General features: G+C 42.6%; 1 protein-coding gene across 1 annotated transcript in view; it reads right to left on the bottom strand.

Moving 5' to 3' along the window:
• Positions 1–21950, bottom strand: part of PDE11A (phosphodiesterase 11A) — a 361649-nt gene that overhangs the window by 42453 nt on the left and 297246 nt on the right. Inside the window, exons 15-16 of the mRNA XM_045806179.2 lie at positions 19886–19986; positions 5030–5107 (exon numbers count right to left, since the gene is read on the bottom strand). Of these exons, the coding sequence (XP_045662135.1) occupies positions 5030–5107; positions 19886–19986 (179 nt within the window). The remainder of the gene's footprint in view (positions 1–5029; positions 5108–19885; positions 19987–21950) is intronic.

Raw genomic sequence — 21950 nt, forward strand, 5'->3', positions numbered from 1 at the left:
CCGACAGAGCTAAGATTTACTGGGAGAGCCGCACTGTCTCACTCCAGTTTATTACCTGGCTGCAACCATGTTTTATAAGCATTATGAAGAAGAAACATATTCAGCTGCAGCTTTCCTTAATTGGAGCACATAAGAAAGCACAGGAAGGTCTGAACCAGATCTTGGAGGGGCAGGTTTCTACTGGGTTTAACTAGAATTCACCCTGAACCACGGATATAAAAACATGGGGACCAATTTAAATTGTGGATAGCTCTGGTGTTTCTCATCTGATGTGGTGCGGAGGTGGGAAAAACGAGGTACACCCTTTGTCTAAAATCTGCTTTCTTTGTACTAAAGCCAGCAGTACGTGATGAAAAGCCAGGAAGGATTGGAATCGAGAGACCACATCTTGGTTGGCTCCTTTTGGAAGAAAGGGGTGTGTTGTTAGAGGTCAGGGGGCTGTCCCAATGTCGGGTGTTAACATTTCTAACCCTGCCGGACTCGAATGCCTTGGAAACATGTCTGCTTCCCAGATGGCAGAGCACGCCTGGATGGTAGTGGGGTTTGTGTAACTTCCCCAGGAAACCCCTCCAGGGAGCAAGGCAGAGTGGCAGGTAACAATAGGTCATTCAAAGCACCGCCAGGCACGCCGGCCTCAGCAGCCCGCTCCAGGAGTTAGGCTGCATCGAATCCCGAGCACCCCTGTGCGAAACACTACGCGGAGCAACGCAGCAGTGCATTCTTCATATTCGATCTTGTGTAACAGGCGCTCTGCTGTGTGCCTGCCTCCGTTCTAAGTGCCGACCCACTAACTACTAACTAAATGAATCTTCTGAACCCTCGGAGGGAGGGGCCGTTACTCCCATTTTACAGAGAGGTAAATAGAAGCACAGAGAGATTAAGTAACTTTCCCAAAGCGAGTAAGGATTCAGGATTCTGTGTTTATCACAAAGCTACCAGACCCCCTCTTGCTACACTCAGATGCTTCTCCTTTTAGGTTCTGCTGGTACCAGAGGGAGACAAGCTGTAGGTAATGCCTTGAACTTTGCAATCTCTCTCCTAGACAGGAAATAATCTCTATGAGGTTGCCTACTTATGCCATAACTTGGGCAATGACTTAGGTTCCCTCTGCTTGATAATTCGAGGCTTACTTCTCAAATTAATATCACCATTAATCAGTCAATCAACAAGTGTATTGAGTATCTGGCTAGGTGCTCAGATAGTGATCATTCTAATAGGTATCATTAATCGAGCCAGCACTACACAGTGATTTACAGAGTCTCTCGATGAGGCAGGGATACGATTATTACCTCCATTTTACAAAGCAAATAGTGTTTTGCATTCCTTGATCAGACAGGTTAGAAAGTTGGCCAGAGATTACACAGTGAGGAAGTATCGAAGCTGGAGCCAGAATTCATAAAGTCTGACAGAAGGGTCTCTATTTGCAGTGAATGCTGTACAGCAGAGCAGGAAGTTCATACTGAGAAGAAAGACAGAAAGAGTCTGGGAGGGAGGATGGGCTGGCGGGTGTCTGAAACCTTTTTCCAGCTGGCACTGGGGAGTCTGTTAAGGTTGGGGGCTCAGGAATGACCTGGCTAGACCTTCCAGGAAGAACTTTAGGTGGTGGGTGTGAAAAGAGTTTGGAGAAGGAGAGAGAGAAGCAGGGAGACCAGTTGGAAAGTATCAGTGGATAAGGGCCTAAAACAAGGAAGGGCAGGAGAATGGAAAGGCAAGGAGAAGGCTCAGAGCTTCCAAAGGAAGGACCAAAGGAGGTGAATGAGTAGTTTTACTGTATTGTTTAGATTGAGCCTCTAGAAGAACTGAAAGGTCTTTTCTAGAGTCAGAAGTTACTCTTGAGGCCCACGTAATTCTAGTTCAGTCTGTGGTGGGGGGTGTGCAGCCATGCAGCGCGGGATGAATGAATGGTCAGGAGCACCGAGGGCATGGCCAGCTCTGGGATTGACTGCGCGGCATCCAGAGTGTCTGATGCTCACAGCAGAGCATGTTTCTTGCACCTCCCCTCTATATACCAAGTCATTTCAACAACAATCTTGTCTTAATCATCATTTTCTTGATTTGTTCTCCAGTTTTAAAGCAATTCACAATGAAAATGAATCCATTTAATTTAAAAAATAGATTCACAGTCAGTAAAACAGTTCACGTATGAACTGAATTTGGCACTCACCAAACAAAACAATCACACTTCACACTTCGCCCTCTGTGTCGCGGTTTTAAATTTTAAAACCCAAATAAAACGTCCAAATGGTCACCACAAAATGACAGAAGCGAAGTAAGTCAAGTTATGTTTTTTCATCCTTGCCACTACCATGCTATCGTTGTTTCTTCTGGATATACCATTTGAAAGCAGAATGTGAAACTCCGTAGGGTCGAAGACTCGAACTAGCGCCGGAGACCATGCGAAAGGCTCTGAAAGGTCAGGAGCTTAGACATGAAGTGTCGCTGCGTTCGCCCGTGTCAAGCGGCTCACTGGGTCCCCGCGCATGCTTGCAATGAACTTACAGGTACCACAGGGCACAACTAAAGGGTAAGTAATAATGTGCTCATTTGAAGCTTTCGTATCAATTATTTTGATACTCAACAGTAAATTCAGCAATTGTCTGGAACTTCTACCAACACAAGATTTTTCTCTGGGAGAAGTATCTTATCATTGACATTGTTTAGACTGCAGGCATGTGGTGATGATAAAAAGCAGAGCGACTTTTAGTTGGTTTTATTACTATTTTCAAGTTCTCTACGATGGTGGTCCCCCAGAGCCCCCACTGCACGTGATCAGAGTCAACATGAAATGCGGGAAGGAAGGCAAAGTGGGGGGGGGGCAGTGTAGAGCGCCAGGAGCACCTCTGTTTTACACACTGTGCTTCCAAATAAGATTTTTCTTCCATTTGGGGTTCCCTGCCAAAAAAAACGTTTGAAAACCTCTGCAGGCAAACAGCCAGGTGGAGATGTGGAATGAGCACTGGCATTTTAGGAGATGTGCTCAGAAGAGAGGCCAGGCTGGAGAGATGGGGCAGGAGTCATGTGAGAAGAGGTGGCAGTTGAAGCCATGAGGAGGCTGAGAAACAGGAGAGGAATCCCCAAAATACATCCTCGGAGGTGCTTACATTTCAGAGGTGGTGGGGAGGAGAAAGGCTGAAGGAGGACAAAGAGTCAGAAGAGAGCAGAAAATCTGGAAGCGCATGGCTTTGAAGTCTCCAAGGCCAGGGAGGGCTTCAAGAACAGAAAGGCCAGTACTATTAGGGGATGTGATGAGATCTAGGAAGAGAACGAAGGCCCTAGAATTTGATCCTTGGCAGATGACTGGTGACTTTCAAAAGGAGCAGAAGTCACATTTCACAGACTGAATTCCTCAGTCGAGGAACAGCTAACCACTCTGTGGTAACTCCATACTTTGGAATGCTGTGCAACAGTAAAAGCTGATGACGTATGGACACGGACAAAATTGCACGGCATATAGTTGAGTGAACAAGCCAGTTCAGATTGTTGTATAAATATAACTTATGTTAAAACAAACAAACAAATCCACACTCAACAGTATTTTTCCTTAGAATATACACATACATAAATACTTTGGAAGTGGTTGGAAAGGATACGACAAATTGATAACAGAGCGTATAGCTGTGTGTCGGTATGGGAATTGGGAGTGAAGCCCAGAGGAGGTCTGGGGGCTCATCTGTCATGTTTTCATTTTTTACAGAAAAATATATTCCTATAATTACTTGTGGAACTAAAAATTATTTAAAAAGAAACACATTGCCTTGCAAGAAATTAGGAGGAGTGTGAGTCAAGTGCAGAACTGAAGGGAAGAAGGGGACTACAAATGGACCTTTAGAAGAAGGCAGATTTCAGGAATGATTTTTTTTTTTTTTTTTTTTTTTTGGTCTGAGGAGATAGAAGCATATTTTTAGGCCTAGAATGCTCATGATGGAAAAAACCAGATTTTAAAAATGCAAAGGGGTATAATTGATAGGGCCAGTTCAGGGGCAGGGGAGGTGGAAGGAACAGAGTTAGGACACATGGGAAAGGCTAGTTTTGAAGACAGGAAGTGTCCCCTCCCACCCTGGACAGGAAGAAGAAAAAGGGTCTGAAAAGATAGCAGAGAGAAATATTACCCAGGAGAAGAGAAACAGAGGGCCTCTGGTGAGAAGTCCTGGGGTACGGGTGAAGAGAGGTCAGGGGCAGAGGGAGGGGCAGTCAGCCCTGCATTCTGAAGCTGGAGGCGGTGGGGGTTGGGGGGGGCTTTCATAGCAGCTCTGGGCTGGTCAGAGTAGAGATCCTGCTCTGGGTGGTTCTAGTCATCACCTGGCTGTGGAACAGACACAGCGGGCCTCAGTCCAGGCCTCACAAGCTTTCCCAGGAATACTTAGCAGTTTTGGAACAGGAGGAAGACAGCAGAAGGTCTGGGGGTGGGTGAGGTCGGGACAGTGGAGGGACAGGATCTGAAAGAAAGAGGAATAGTGCCTAGCCAACAGAATGGCTCCAGTCAGGGGGTTCAAATGTCCCACTAACGGCGGTGGTTTGCTGCTGTCTTTTCTAAACAACTAGGACAAAGTCCAGTGAAAAGTCTAGAACATACTCCTTATTTCTGCCACCAAAATTGTTCCAATTGGTTTTCTATCTATAATGCCTGTTTTCTCTAAAGAAACCCCCAAAGTTAACACTCTATTTTGTTTTGGCGAACACTGTTTTCTAAGATTCAAAAATCCTCTCTCCCCTCAACATACATCCCACCCCCACCCCACTTCCCCAGGAAAAAGAGGAAGTCACAGCTTGCTGAAACTGAACCAATTTGAATACCCTTTTCTAATTCTGAAGGCAAATTTATGGAGAGGGGGCAAAAATATAATGGATTAGAAGACGAAAAGACATGCCATCTATCTTTTCTCTAATTATTCAACTACTCCCTGAATGTTTTGAATGTAAGCTAAGATTTGTTACTTTAAAAATCACATGTATGCCCTTGGCACTGTCAGAAAAGCATGGCTAAATCTTCAAATAATGAAGAAACGCATAAACAAGAGCTGCTTCTTACCGAAATATATCACGATGGTTTTTGATGTTCCAATCATATTCTCCTTTACTGACAAGTTCAAAGAATTCAGTCCTCCTCCTGCACAAAATCAAATGAAGAAAGAAAAAAAAAAATCTGGAATGAAATTTCTCAGTCTGAGGGGCAACGTAAACACATTTATGGGAAAATATAAGATCACCTGAACCAAGTAACTTAATATTTGAAATCGTGAGGCTAAAGCACTATCAAAATAAATCACTTTTTAAAAAATGTTGAGGCTTCAAGAAAAAGCCACAATCATTTCTGAATGCTTTTACAACGGAGGAGATTATCGAGCCGTCAAACAGCAAACAATGTGGTCCCGCATTTAGGATTACTTGCTGTGAGCTCTTGCGACTGAAAGTCAGAGGAGGGAAGCAAGGAGAAAGAAAAAGCGGGAACGATTTTGGAATGTTCTTGTCTCATTCAACAGAGAATGGAGCTGTATGAGGATCTGAGAGAAGATAAGCTCCCTGGTAGTAAATTCAGGGCAAATACTTTTTTTCCAGGTTAGAAAAGAACTATTTCAGCATTTCAGTGCTTAAACACATGGTCTGTGGAGTCAGAAATAACCGTTTAGACAGTGGCTCAGCCACCTATGTGCTGTGCAACTTGGGGAAGTTACTTAAACCCTCTGAGCCTCCATTTCCAGATCTCTAACACGGGGCTCGTGTTTGCTAACTCACACGGTTATGGTGAGGCTTAAACGCAAAGCAGTTAGTATAGTGCCTGCACACTTTCACTGCCAGATACTCACACCCACACGGATACACGTTTGGAGATGTACAGATACGGAAAAGACAAGAAAGGAATATTCTAAAGTTGGGAAAACGAGGGCGATTTATTTTTATTTTCAAAACTTTCCTCCAATTTAGTTATATGACTTTTCATTTTTATAGCGCAGAAGGAAAAAAGGAGGACATTACCATTTGATTCCTTAAGAATCACTTCTCAAGGTTTCACCTTCTTGGCGCTTCCTAATGAGATACTATTTAAAACATCCTGACATGCAGCTTCCCAAAGTGCATTCCAGGTGGAGGTACTGCACGTACTAGGCTTCCCTGGCAAGTGCGTTGGAGGAATGCTGCCTGAGATATACCTCTCTCGGAGAGTCACCTCCCATATCAGCCTTTTGAAGGTTCTGAGAAATACCGAGATAGAAATGCCTGTTTCACCTTCCTTAACCACAGAACGCCATACTCCTGATTTTTGGTCTTTTTAATATAAAGATTTTATTTATTTATTTGAGAGACAGGGTGAGAGAGAGAGAGAGAGAGAGAGAGAGAGGGAGAGAGCATGCACAAATGAGGCGATGGGCACAGGGAGAAGCAGACTCTCCGCTGAGCAAGGAGCCCAATGTGGGACTCCATTCCAGGATCGAGACCTGAGCCAAAGGCAAACGCTTAACCGACTGAGCCGCCCAGGTGCCCATAGTACTGATGTTTTAAGAAATGCACTTTGGAAAATACAACTATGTCATTCATGGTGGAAATCAGAGTAGGATCTTAGACACTTAGTGCTGACCCACTGTAGTTTGGAAACAAAGAACACAATGCTGGGTGCAACTGGTTCCTAGTTTCTGATCTAGGGTGCCCATCACCAGCTGCCCAACCATATAGACTTCTTGTCATCGGTCAGAGGAACTACTCAATTTATTTGAAAGGAGGCAGGTCAGGAAGACAAGTATTTGAGACACACAGACAAGTCCTGGATCCATCCCTTCAAGTGGATACAGGTCAGGGCCACACCGCAGTACGGGATAATGTCCACAACAACCCCATAGCAGTGGTCAGAGATGGCGTTGCACAGGGACACAGAAGGGCCGGGCAACTCCCCTCCCCTTGGGGGATTCAGGTGTGTGCGGATCTTTTCTTTGTATAACTTCACCGTCATCTTCACTTGCCCGCTCCCTTCTCTGAGGCCACGGTCATGCCACAGTCTGTTCAGTGACAGACTGTGAGCTGAAAGAGAAAGGAAGGTGGTAGAACGGAAAGAACCCAAGTCTGGACTCACTGGCCTGTGCTGACTGCCACTTACTAGCCTACTAGCTGTGTGGCCCCAGGCAGGTGATTCCACACTGCAGAGCCTCGGTTTCCAGCTCTGGGGTGAGAATTTGAGAAGAGGTGTGTGAAGTGCTTGGCCCTAGCAGATTCTCAGTACCTGAAAGCTGTGGTTAGTATGTAAATAATATTGACAGGATTCCTGCCAGCAACGACACACAACGGACTAATCGTACTACATGAGATTGAAGAGGTCAGCTAGTTCTTTCTTCTCACTGAAGGGAGGCTAGTCTTCCTTTGAATTATTGTGGAGCAGAAAGTTTGTTTCCACAACTATTTCTTGAACACCTACTCTGTGCCAACTCTTCACAAGGCTTTATGGACACAAGACATGGGTGCAATCTCTAAACACCTCCGAATTTAGTAGGGGCGATCAACAAATAAATAGGGAACTCCTCTTCCAACGTGATACCAATGCTAATACTAATGATACTGGGAGTAAAGTGAGGTGAGAGAGGCACTCACTTTGGGCAGGAAATTTAAGTGGGTGCCCAAAAGCTCAGTTATCAAGATAAACAATATTTTAATACAATATTTAAAAAAACAACATAAAGGCAAGAAAAATCCATGATGAACAAAGCATCAAGATTTTAAACAGGATCTGACATGGCATGTGCACAACTTGCCTCCCCTGGCACCCACTCCCACACCGTGAGGCGAACATTTACTGGGCCCTTACTATGGTTCCGTCACTTACTACCCACATGACTGACCTTGAGTAGGTTACTTAACATTGCTGGGCTTCAGTTTTCTTATCAGTGGGAGTGATAGTAATGGGATCTACCTCGTAGGGTTGGTAGAAGGAGTAGATAAAATGATTTATGTAAAACACTTAGCGGACAGCCCTGCACATAGTAGTGCTCAGTAAGGATTAGCTAGTTATTAAGCTAAAAAGGGGTGAGTTAACTGGGCCAAGATACAAAAGCAACCCACTGAGATAGTCCCAAGGGGCTATGATACGCCCAGGGGATATCCTGGGGGGCACAGAGGAAGGCACTGAGCTTAGCTTGGAGGGTCATGAAAGATCATGAAAGGCTTTCTAAAAGAGCTTGCCCATCATCGTTCCTGTCATCATATGCACCTGATATCATTTCAATCCTCTGAGTTATTCTAAGAAATCACTAGAAGGCAAACTCCATGAGGACAAGGGCCTGGCCCCTTTTTCTTCACTCGTGGATCCCCAGTGTCTAGAACAGTGTCTGATATGTAGTAGTAGCTCAATAAATATTTGTTGAAGTGATGAATGAATGAGAATGATTACCTCAGAAACCTATTCATTTTTAAAAATAACTCTCCACTGGTTTCACCTCGATTCTAATTGTACTGGAGTATTCAGAGTTGCCATTTGGAGAGACTGAGATAAGAAAACAACGTAAAATCTATCCAAAGTGCCATTAGATTCTTGAAGACTAAATTCCCACTAGACGAAGAGGACAACAAAACAAGTTGTGGGAAGTTTAAGAACATTATTCCCATCTGAAGTCCAACCCTTCTTCCACTAATATTGTTCTGTCTGCTGAGAGTATTTTCAATATATGAGACATAATATCTCTGATGCAAAATGGAGACATATTACCTCGGCGGCTAACTCAGTGCAGAAAAGATTTTTTAAAAAAATGCAAATCTGTGATAGAGCAACTGAACAGAATAGTAAGGATAAATTTCCCAGCTATGGAAACTTTAATAGCTAGAGCTGCTGGTGTGAAAGTCTTAAATCAACTGGACCCCAAATTGGTTATAGGTTTCACATCATGCTATAACAAAACTAGATTCCACTGCATCAGGACAAAAGGGACGGTGGGTAATGGGGTGGGAAGAATTCGTAGGGCACAGAAAAATGCGACATACTAATTCTATTTTTCCTCCACTGACAAAAGTGTGGCTATTTCTTGATATTTATTCTGACATCTCAAGGTGTGACTATGACCTCAGAAGACCACAGGACTTTCTGCACACCATAGTTCTGTCAAGTTTAGTCACTGGTGAAGCCATGTATATCATACACCTGGTAATATGCTTGGTCACACAAATAGTCAAATAGATACTTTAAAGTTTAAAACAAAGTGCGTTTAAAATTTTTTTAAGTTCCTGAAAATTAACCATCTTGAAAGATCAGGAGATGGGGTTAATCATTTTCATAAGGCTGCAAAAAGGATTTGGAAGTAATGATATGCAAAGGTCACATCACAAATTTATTATGCATGCTTAATATGTTTTAAAAGGTATACAAATTACACATCAGACGTAGAGAATGTATCTCCCTCTTCACTACCCAGCCTAGAAATAAAGCTTTACCCACCCTGTCGAGGCCCCTGAGCGGCTGTGGTCTCTTGCTTCTGCCTCCCTCCCTCCCACCACAAGATGTCCATTTCCTAAATTTTGTATAAATCATCTTCACATAGATCCTTCTAATTTTACCAGGTAAATCATGCAAACTATTGCTCTGCGTATTTTAAAACTCTATAAATGGTATCATTGTAGTGTATGTATTCATTAGCAACTCGCTTTTCCAGCTCAGTGTGAGATTTATAGCTCTAGGCCATTCCTTTTTACTGCTGTGTGGTGATTCCATGTGTCATTATACACTATTTATTTACTTACTTCCTGATGATGAAGGTTTAGATTATTTCCAGGTTGTTTTGCTATTCTATATTACATATAATGCTGCTATGAACATCCTTGTATATGTCTCCTTGTGAATTTGTATGCATTCTCTCTTTCTCTGCCTCTGTCTCTGTGCACACACACACACACACGCATGCATACGCATATATACAATTACTGGGTCATAGAGTGATTTGTTTTCTATGTTTGAGTTTTCGTTATAATTATAGACTGTTAGAGGTATATGGTACCTTTGAGAAACATCTACCGTTCCTCTCATTTTAGAGGTGAGGAAACTCAAGGTGAAGGAAGGTGAAGTGAATTTTCCAGGGTCGCATGGCAGTTATGGGCAGATCTCGGTAGATTCTAAGCCCCCAGCCTCCCAGTTCTGGCCCCTGAGATCGTCTTCGTAAGCCGTGAGCGGCATGAACCCTGGGGCCAGACAGCCCCGTGTGCTGAGGGAATATGCACAGCAGAGGCCCTGTAACGGCCTTGCAGGCTGCTCTACCACACAGGTGCCAAACACCAGGAACCTCGGCAGGCACCCGACAGGTGTTCCCATCCACAAGGGGATGCTTCACAGAAAAGCTGCAAATGGCCCAGGCCAAGTTGGTGGTTCGTGGCTCCGCGTGGCGTCATTCTGACCTCCTCCTTAGTGATGATCACTACAAAGCAACAATGTGATATCCACTGTGCTCTTGAGAAATGCGTTTGCCCACACAGCTGCTCCTTTAAGCATCTATATGTGTATGCGTGTATAGATTATAGACTCAACAGCATGAGCATATATGAAACTGTTAAGACATAAGAGCAATTTTAAAAATACAGGGCTCCTAAAAGGAGCATTGGAAAATCTATAAAGTTATCTAACACTCTCTGGATCTAGGCTCTTCTGTCAAGAGGAACTGTATCATTAACTTCTCAAGCAGATCACTGGGAACCTTGGTTTTCAAGGACAATGGCAAATACCTCGGCTAGTGAAAAGCAACATACTGGAAAATCTCATTTATAATCAGATATGTTTTTATTAGGCTTTTATCCTGCTCTCCTGACATATGCTCCATTTAGAAAAATAGCAGTCTTTAAAAAAGCATCATTTGAACAGAACTGCTAAAATTACCCTCAAAAATAATTCTGAAGATTGGTTACCGGTCACCCGTCACTACACTAAAAATCTTTCTGGTTTGTAATCTATCTTGCAGAAGACACCTTTTATGTGTAAAGTGAGAAATCACCACTTCTGTGTATATGTTAATCCAACAATTTGGGGGGTAAATTTACGTATCTATACATGCATATATTGCACATGTTCCGTATCTATTCATCTCACCGTTCCGAATCTACTAGAAGTCCATGAACGCTAGAAAGGTTTTACCGCCAAATTGACAAATCATCACTGTGATCCTCTGCAATGTCAGCCCCAGAATTATCAGGTAGCTGGGACAGGAGTGTGGGGGGGGGGGCGGTGAGGGGGTGCAGGGTGGAGGGGATTTGTTCTTTTGTTATTCTTACAGCTCATTCAACAGGACAATCATATGTCTGTGGTTGATTGCTAAATGTAGACTCTGGAGAAATTTCTGGAATTTGGGCATGAAAGCACCTGAGAGGAATAGAAAATTAATATGCAGATGTTAACTCTAGTAATTATGACTAAAGGAAAAAAAGTCATATATTTAATTTTGAAAGTGAATTTTCCTGGGCTGTAGACTAGCACTGGTAACACAAAGGTCAGCTAAGAGCCTGAATGAAGTTACTTGTTGGAAGCTGGGCTTTTGTCGACATGAATAAAATTGGTGAATGCAAGAAATGGAAAGGCTAGAATGACTGAATGTTGAGAATGGCCGAAGACTGGACAACACAGGTCCTAAGAGTCGGTTCGGTCCAAGCACAGTCACCAGGCCAAGAGGTGGCGAAAGGCATTGCTGGATGGCACGTGCCCTCGTTGCTCCTGCATTTACTTTGGCCGTAGCACTCCTCACGCTGTGGTCTTACTTGTTTTCTCTCTTCCCCATGGGCACAGAGCCCCTGAGGTAAGAGCTTACCTGCCTGTGCACCCCGAGGAACTAGCACAGTGTCTGGAGAAGTGCATCAAGAAGGCATCAGTAAGTGCTAGTCGGTGAATTTCTCATGTTTTATTCAGTTGCAATATCATGTGGATGGGACATGTGCATGAATCTATGTAAGAGCGCTTTGAAGTGCATTAAGAGGTGCCAAAATATTGCTTCCCTCAGCCTGCCGTGGGGCCTGTTCTAACAGTAGAATACTATCAGCAGGTTAATTCATTAGGCTCTGTTAAAATACAGGAATGGGTTAGGCCTTATAAGTCATTATACCTTACTTTGCATTCATTTATCTTTCTTCTTTCCAATATGGTGGCTAAGTTGAGTGCAGGCAACAGCGGAAGTTGAAAAAGCTAAGCAGAGTGGGCTCTTAATAAACATTTGTTGAGTGATGAATGAGTGAATATTCCTGTCTGCATAGCAGTAGAAACATTTGTTGAGTTCCTATTGTATTTAAAAAAGTAAATTGTTCTAGATATTAATTTAATTTTAAAAGGATGGTCAAACTATAACTCCTTTAACAATCTAAGATAATTTAGTACATTTTGCTGTCATTACCAGATGCTTTTGAAAAATGTTACTTATTGCCGCCCCTTGGAAAGACAAAGACAAAGATACCATTAGACTGGGCTTTTTCCATAATTGTTGATGAATGTTTGTAGAGCACAAAGGGAAATGGAAATTTTTCAGTTTGAAGATCCATCTGATTCATTTAGAGAGCCGGTTGGAAAAGCATTGAGCATCCAAATGGATTTATAAAATCTGAAGTATTGGATAATTCTCAGTTTCTATAGTGGTCTGAGGCAATGTAGCACAGACACGAGAGCACAGACAACTCGATGACATTGGGCAAATTACTTAACGCTCTCTAAGCCTATGTATCCTGATCTATAAGATGGGATAATAATATCTACGTTGGAGGTTGATATGAGAATTCAATATCAAAAAGTTAATATTTTGAGAACGCATTACATCAGGCAGTGTGTCATGTTTTGGGTCTCCAAGAGTGCAATGTCTGCACTCACAGGGCCGCCATGCTAGCCGTGATACAGGAAGCTACTGTAACGCTAGAACAGTGCTGGGCACAGAGCAGGAGCCTGCTGGGTGAGAGATTCAGTGCTATGTGATCACAGCTTTTGGGGGTGGATGCTAAATGGCTATTGTCGACTGTCTTAAAGCTAAAGAATGGCCAACTTCTGATGTCCCAGCTTAGCTCAAATGCCAGCAAAGAGCCTCTGATTGCAATCTCAGCCCCACCAGACAGAGCTCCGGAGCAGCTCTAACCTGGAGACTCCACCCGACCTCCCTCCTCATGGTGGGCATGCAGTTAGTTGAATTGCTCTCTGCTGGCTACCTAGTGTGCTTAGAACAGGCCTCGGGCGTGGGCATACTCAAGTGACTGCTGCCCCTAAAGCCTGAGTGTTCCCAGGATTGGTTTCAGTTCCAATAAGTTCTAGAACTGCAGAGAGAATGCCACAGTCGTTAAAAAGTAGTTTGGGGTCCAACTTCTTGGTTCAAATCTCAGCTTTACCGCTTACCATTGTGGGCAATTTACTGAATCTCTCCAAACAACAGTTTCCATCATGTGTATCATGAGGTCAATAATAGTGCCTATTCTAATAGGACTGCTCTAAATATTAAATGGCATAATGTGTATATAAAGCTCCTAAGTCAGCAGTCAGGATACACAAGTTGTTGTTCTTATTAATAATCTTCTTTGTTGACTTACATGCAGACAAAAGGACAGGGCATTTGTGACTTCTTTTGAAGTTTTAACACTTCTAATTTCGGGCCTATTCCTCTGCCTGCCCACACTGCCAACAAGTGTCATCCTTTACAGTGTAACTTCTATTAAGTTTTCTGGCTGAATGATTTTTTTCCTTATAAGGTACTTTATAAGGAAAATTATCAAAATTATCAAAATTATCAAATTTAAATGATTTAAATTTATATTATTTAGATTATTGAAATCATAATTATTTAAATTACCAAATTATCTTTCAAAAAGGTAATCTCCTTTGGTCACCACAGGACCTTAAGGAATTGATATGGGTGATCTGCCTGTCCCATGCTGCTGACAAGAAACCAAGGCAAAGAGAGATTAAGTGAATGACTCCCTCAAAGTCGCATGGCTGGTTACCGGCAGGGTACATCTAAGTCCTGCTTGAGATGCTGAAATTACTGTTTAATTATCAAAGCCTTATTCACTGCAAAGACTCAGAAAAAGGCACGGAAATCAATTCCAGAAAATCACTCAGCAGAAACTGGAAAATGCTTTCAGTGAGTTGGAAAATCAGACTAAAGAATTAACCCTCAGACTTGGGTTGTGAAGCTTAGAAATTCACACTAAGGTTTTTTGTTTGTTTGTTTTATTTCTGTTTTTTAAAACTGTGAATTCTGCTTTCATCTATCACTTGCAGTATACAATCCTAAGGATGACCAAAGCCACTAGTAATTAAATTTACAAGTGTTTGTGGCTGTTTTTAAAGGGGTTCCACATTTCTAGGAACCTTATTTTCTTCTTTTGGCGCATGGCAGGAGATCTTGCCTGTGGGAATGGGTCATAAACTCTCCAAAAGGTCCAAAAGAGCGTCTCCCTGCCTGCACTGGCCCTTTCTAGACTGCTTTACCTTTTCTAGGGGAGGAAGGCAGTGACCTTCCTTTTTGGTGGACCTTGATAGTATCATGACTTTTTTTTTTTTTTAAGGAGGCTCCACACCCAGCATGGAGCCCAATGTGGGGTTTGAACTCACAACCCCGAGATCAAGACCTGAGCTGAGATCATGAGTCAGAAGCTTAATGGACTGAGCCACCCAGGCGCCTCTTGACTTTTGATTTGAGTAGCCAGGGCAGAAGAACCAGCGATACACCAGACCCTTAGAGAGTAGTTGTGCCAGGCCATCCACACCCTCTTGGCCCATGTTTCTCCAGCCATTGCAGTGCCAAGCTCCTGCCCAAGCTGTGTGGTGCCTCACTTACTTTCTGCTGGTGGAGTGGGGAGGCTGCTCTGACTCCCTGTGTGGGATGCAGACCGCTGGAGGAATCTCCAGTGCTTGGGTGTGCATGTCCCGGAAGTCCCAAGTCCTGGGAGTTCACGCCCACTGAACAACACTGGCTGATGGAGAATGGAGGCGAGTGGATAATTTTGAGGGGCTGCATCCGGGACTTTTCAGACAGTCCCTGCAGGATCAAGCCTAGATGATCACAGGGATGACCAACAAGGAAATGCGTCCTTACAATAGCTTTCCTAACTCCCATTTCATTGTCCCAGTCCCCCAATCTTATTCCCTATGTCACTTCCAAAACTACGCTAACTGTATGCAAGCCCTTGTCTCCAGCTCTGCTTTGGGAGAGGGCGCAGGGGACCCATGCTGGTTTCCAAAGTAAACTGTTTTATATACATATGGGAAGGTCAATATTCCATATAGTTTATCTCCAACTCAAATGACAACTATTTCTCGATTCTTCCATTAGAGAAGGAATACGGTGATTGTGGAAAAAGCCCTGAAAAAGCAGGTGTGGTTTTCAGTTTAGCCACTAATTAGTTATGTGACCCAAGCTACACCATTTAACCTTTTTGAGCTCACTACCTGATCTACAAAATAAAGGAGATGAATTGGATTACATCATGTCTAACGTCCCTTCTAGTTCCACAATTGTATATTTGTGAAATAAAAGCATTTGGGTGGCAGTTTGTAGTGGCTGCTGTTCCCCTCATTAACCCTAGGGGTTGTTTTAGCTAAAAATAATGGCAACACTTAATGCAACTTTAGACAAGCAAGTGAATCAGCCTCCTGAAGGTCTAGATTAGGGAATGAGCAGCTATCTGGAACCTCAGAAGACAATAATGCTGACAAAAAGAGAACAAGCTGGCTTCTTTGGGAGTCAGCAAACAGCAGGGGCTGCAGCATTAAGATAAGAACAGAGTAATGAGAAAACGAGTTGCAACCAACTTCCTTGGCTGTGTCCCAGCGGTCACTCAGTGATTCGACACATTCCTAACAGGCCTTGATAAATGGACTCCAACTGGGGAGATTTTTTTCTTCCTTAGAAGTTACTTGGAAACTTGGCTTGGGAAAATGCTTTGACTTTGAGAAAAATAACACAAAATCCTGCAAGTGTCAGAGACAGGAAATAAAAACATTGAAGGGATATAGGCCCCCGTGAATCCCAAATCAAGGAGCATCATTCCAGAAAAAAATGGAAGATCAGGATAGCTAAGTCAACCATGAAGGCCATAAAATATGCAAAATAAATGGGCTATAAAGCAATGGGGTTGTAGATGTTGCTATTTATAAGACATACAAGGCATTTACAAGACGTAATAAGACAGATAATATAGGTATTGTTATCTCCATTTTACACATGAAGAAAAGAGGCTCAGAGAGGTGAATAATTTGTCTAATGACACACAGCCAGGTGGTGGCAGAGCTGGAGTTTTTGTTTTTGAAATATATATTAAAAATTAATTAAATTTGGGGCGCCTGGGTGGCACAGCGGTTGAGCATCTGCCTTCAGCTCAGGGCGTGATCCCCGCGTTATGGGATCGAGCCCCACATAAGGCTCCTCCGCTATGAGCCTGCTTCTTCCTCTCCCACTCCCCCTGCTTGTGTTCCCTCTCTCACTGGCTGTCTCTATCTTTGTCAAATAAATAAATAAAATCTTTAAAAAAAATTAATTAAATTTATATTTATCAAGGTAATACATGCACATAGTTAACAAAGGAAACAGTACTGTAAAGCACATAATGAAACAAAACAGTGTTTTCCATATTGCTGCCTTTTGTCCTTTGAGTTTATTTCCCAGTGCTGTCATTTCATGTTTTATTTTGGCTATAATATTCTAAATTTCAAGAGCTTTTTCTTCTCCTGTGGTCACTCCTATTATTTTTTAAAGCATCCTGTTCTTGTTTCATGGATGTAATATCTTAGCTGTCTAAGGATATTAACAATAGTTTTTGGGTTTTGTTTTCTTCTTCTCCCTTTTTGCTCTGAATATCATTTTTTCCTATTTTCTTTAGCTTCTGTATTTCATATGGGAGGCTTTCACAAAATCTCCTGTGACCCCCAGTGTCTGTTTGTATATAATAGTAAGGCACTGGAAGACTGAGCAGGAGCTGTATGTGTACGTCCCCCTCCACCCCAACATTACACGGGATGTATTTATACTAAAAATTATTCATTGTTTATATGAAATTCAAATTTAACTGGGTTTCTTGTACTTCTGTTTGCTAAATCTGACAACCCTGGGTATATGGTTTGTGAGCTCCAGCTTCTGGGTGACTGGGCGATGGGTTTTTAATCCAGAGATTTGTTCCATTTCACTTCATTCCCTCTTCTGAGCTCTGTATCTCACTCCTACCTTATATTTTCCTCAGTCCAGAGTCTGCTCTTTCATTTCCCCAGGGAATAAACCTTTAGTGTCTCCAGGGGTAGAGGAAAGGAAGCTAACTGGCTACTTTAGGGGAGGACTTTGTGAGTTCTGAGTGTTCTGTGAACTGGCTGGCTGTCAATCTCCTTGTCTTCCTTAAGCTTTGAGAGTCATATCCCCTTTTCATGGCACATTTTGTCTCTGGGCTCCAAACAAGCTCTTACAGGGCAAACTGTCTTGCTTCTCCGAGCTGCTCTCCTCTGTAGGTCCTGCTTTTCACGTCTACTCTGCTAGATCAGTTACCATTTGCTGGTCAGCCTTCCATTTTCCACTAATGTACTGACATCTCTTCTCAGCTGTAGTGTGCCCTCTCTTCCTCCTTGCAGATTTATGCCTTCATTTTTTTAAAAAAGATTTTATTTATCTATTTGACAGAGAGAGAGACAGCGAGCAAGAGAGGGAACACAAGCAGGGGGAGGGGGAGAGGAAGAAGCAGGCTTCCAGCGGAGGAGCCTGATGCGGGGCTCGATCCCAGAATGCCAGGATCATGCCCTGAGCCGAAGGCAGACGCTTTAACGACTGAGCCACCCAGGCGCCCCATGCCTTCATTTGTCTTTTAAATTTATTTGGTGTCCTTTCAGTGGAGTTTCAAGAGACAGAGTGCATAGACACTTGGGCTCAATCTACCAGGTTTAATTAGAATCCCAGAATGCAATTTAAATCCAGACCAACATACCTCCAAAGCCTTTACTTCTTCTACAATACCATGTACTAAGTCATTCAGCAGAATACAACAATAAATACCTATAGCATAGATTGTTAGTTGTCTACACTAATATCCCTTCTTCCTTTATTAATAATAGAACCTTTACTTCTTTAGAAGAGCACATGGCAACCCAAAATAAAGACTTCCTTTCCCAACCTTCCTTCAACCTAGGTATAGCCGAATGACTAAATTCTGACCAATGAAATGTAAGTGGAAGATGCAGAGCTTCTAGAAAACTCCCCTAAAAGATAGCCTGCATCACCTTTTGACCCCTTTTTCCCTTGTTCCTTCTTTCTTTCTGCTACTGAAATTTGGGCATTATGACTGGAGCTTGAGCAGTGATTTTGGACATGGGTGGAAACGACATACTGAAGGCGGCAGCTCAGAAAGTTAGAAGGAGCACTGGGTCCCTGATGACTTAATGTAACTACATCATCAACCCCAGACAGAGGATCTCCAGAGTTCTTTTACAGACAGAGAAGTAAGCCACTGTTAGTTTGGGGTTTCTGTCCCTTACAAGTGAATCTAATTCGAACTGACACAACGCCAAAGTGCAGTAAGATTTCAAACAGAGTAAAACGGGCTTCCTAGAAAAGATAATGGAAAGGTCAGCCAGGTGGGGAAGTACAGGGACAGGATCTCATGCAGAAACAGTGTGATTAGGGCACAGGGGCACCTCATGAGATGTTTTCAAATAGTAATATGTAGACCAGTCTGGTTGGAGTAGACAAATCATGTAGGAGAGAAGTGGAAGATAAGAAGGAAAAAAGGCTGGGGACGATTATGGAGGGCCTTGAAACTTGAACAAAGTTTCGAGGTTGCTTTGAAAGCAATGAAGCCACTGAAGGTTTTTGAGATGGAAGCTGGAGATACATGATTACAATGTGAGGAAGGGTTAGACTGAAGAATTCCAGAGCCTTCTACGTACCTATATAGGGTTATAAGGAGATGAGGCAAAGGGGACAAATCTGAGTAGAGAGAGAGGAACAAGGGTTCAAGAACTCATTCGTGGGAACAAGGAGAAAAGAAACCTACAAAGAACCCAGAAAAGGAGGGAGAAAGCAGCTGGATGTTGGGGAAGAAGGAGGGGTAGAAATTGACAGTGAGAAGTCTGTAAACCTTCAAAGGTCTCAATGAAGCTAGACAATATCAGAAATGAGTAAAGGATATTGAATTTGAGGAGAAGGAAGTCTCTGGTGACCTCTGAAACAACAATTTTGGTTGAATGTGAAGGGGCACATTGGTCTTCAAATTGTATATAGGTGTTAGGAAAATAAAGGTACTAATGTGTTCCATTCATTTTACAGGTAGGCAGTAAAAGAAAGATAAATTGAAAAGCAATTAAAGATCTCCATGGGATCAAGTGAAAGAATTTTTTTTAGGAAGGGAAATAGGTCTTGAAGAGGAAACTGCATTTTGATGAAGGAAGAGACTTCCAGGCTGCCAAAATAGGTGGTACAGGATAGAGCAGATCTATCTCAGAGGAAAGAAGAGCAACGGAATTTCCAGCTTGAACTTTGGAGAAAAGGGGGACAGCTCTTCTGAGAAAGAGCTAGAGGAGAGGCAAGAAAGGAAGATTTGGATTTCAAGTCAACCTTTCAGCAACAAATCTTTCATTAGCATTATCAGTGCCATTAGGGATCTGACCAGAAATAATAGTCCAAAATAGCAGTCTTAGCCAGTCTCTAACATAAAAATGGCCATCACTTAGCTTCAGAGTCAAAAGTCTCACACAAAGCTCATAAACTAGAAGCAAGCTATAAATCTCACGATGGTAGCCCTGATTTTCTTGTCTAACAGACACCATCCTAACGAAGTTCACTTAGATGAGGGGAAAACAACAACAAAAAGTTTAGCTCATTTACACATTAATACCAGTGTTAGAATAACAGGCAACCCCCAATATGGACCTGAAAATTAATTACAGGATGAAATTTTAGATACCCATTTGTCAAATAGATCAAATGCCAATACCTACTCAAAGTACAGCGTGAGGTCCGTTGCTAATATTGACTGCTTCAAAAGCTGCATAAGGTCACTATATTCCTTGGAGGACAAATTAGCAAAGATGTTGTGACCCTGTAATGAGAAAGTAAAAAGTCACAAAAGACAACATTAAATCCGAGGTTGTTGATTACATGTGTTTCCTATATTAAAAAAAAAATAGTATGGGCACATGATAAAACCATTTAAAACAATTTAATGAAATTTTGAGCAAATACAAACAGATTCTCTGGCAGACATGGCAAAGCCAGAAAGTGCAATCATTTTCAAGGACCACCAATGGGCACTTTATTATTCTTTACTAGACTTTATTAGTCCTAAATAACAAACTCTGAAAATGTTTAAACTTACTGTGGATCTGTTTGTGCCAACAATTCTGTTTGACTCTCACTTTCTGTGGAATTACTGAGTGTAGAAGTTGACAAAACATTTGGGAATCTTTCTGACCCCAAAATGAACACTAGTTTCACTAATAGACTTAAGTGGGCGTTTTGGAAGTGCCTGCTATGGCAACAAACGACTTCAAGGAGGGGGAAAAACCTTAGACCAGTGGTTTTCAGTTGACGGTGATTTTGACAATGGGGACTTCTGGTGATGGTCAGAGACCCTTTCGATTGTCACACTGCTTGGGCGTGCTGTTGGTGGGTAGAGGCCTGGGATGCTAAGTCTCTTACCATACACAGGAGAGCCCCCACAACAAAGATTTACCGGGCTCAGCATGGCAACACGGGGGAGTTTGAGACACCCCGTGTGAAATTGTGAAGCTACATCCCAACGAACGTGTGGTAGATTAAGCTCAGTACGTAATTACCGAAGGGCTAGAATGTATAAGAAATGGGTTTTGGCGTAGTTCTTGGGACTAGGACTTTTACCTTGGGAAACATGCACCTGTATGTTCATACCTTTGGAAAGCACACTTCTTTTCATCAAAATTTGCTTTAGCTGCATGAGACAGTTCTGCCATGTTTTTATAAAGTGAAAGAATCCTTGTGTAAAGTGACAATTCACTTAATTTGCTTTGAAAGGGACTTTTTCATTGATCAAGTTTTCTTAGTGTGAATTATGAACTCATAAACACGAGGCCCGGGAAACCAGGGGAGTTGTAGACCCATGTTGAGAGCCAGACGATGCTGCAGAAGGAAGGGGCAGAATGACTGCCTGAGAATAAACTATTCTCTACCAAGAGGTAAATTAATTCTTTCAGGGAGCCAGAATATCAATTAGCAAATTAGTTCTTACCAGGGACCAGATGATAATCTCCTTCCCTGAGTTAATTTATCTCATTGGGTGAACCCTCCACTCCTTAAAGACTAGAGTATATTGGTTCCACCTGGGACCAGGTCCAATATTAATAATAATTTTCAAATGAACTCTTCCAGACCCTTAATTCAGCCATTAGGAAGAAGACAAATAACTGAAGGTAGGCCACACCATAATTCTGCTCAGGTTTCTTTGCCTGAGCCTTGCCCCACGGATCAATCATGCGCTGGTGTGCTGGGGGCCTGGGAGAAAGTGGGTGGAAGCTATGGAAAAGTCGTCACCTGGATCGAGACCCGTGGGTCTAGCATCTCCCAGTGAAAGAATTACAGCCTTTGGGAGTCAGTTACAGTAAAAACTACATGGCGTTCAGGAAGAGACTTGGTCTGAATTTGAGGATCTTGATCATTTTGTGAGAGAGCGCGCTTTACCAATTTTAAAGGACATAGAGTTACTGACACAATTTACAGCTAACAGTGATAGAGCCAGCCAGATACGCTTTAATAAAAAAAAAATAGCTAATTTGCAATCAGAGTATTGTTTATGTGCAAATTGACCTTCTACAGTGCCTCAAGGGTTTGGTCCCTGAAAGATCTGTTTCCCTGAAATAGTGCTTCCTCTCCTTGTTTAGGGAGGAGTGGTATTGATGAAAAGAAAACCAAATGTGGAGGGAGAAAGGTCTGGAGCAACCTTCGGCAGGCTTCTGCCTCATTTGAAAAGGGACGGTGATAATGACATCTGCACGCTGGCCTTTCTGAGGAGCAGGACAGGAGGACATGTGG

This window comes from Ursus americanus, chromosome 1 (genome assembly GCF_024610735.1).
Source record: "Ursus americanus isolate L20-20 chromosome 1, mUrsAme1.1.p, whole genome shotgun sequence".
NCBI classification, from domain to species: domain Eukaryota; kingdom Metazoa; phylum Chordata; class Mammalia; order Carnivora; family Ursidae; genus Ursus; species Ursus americanus.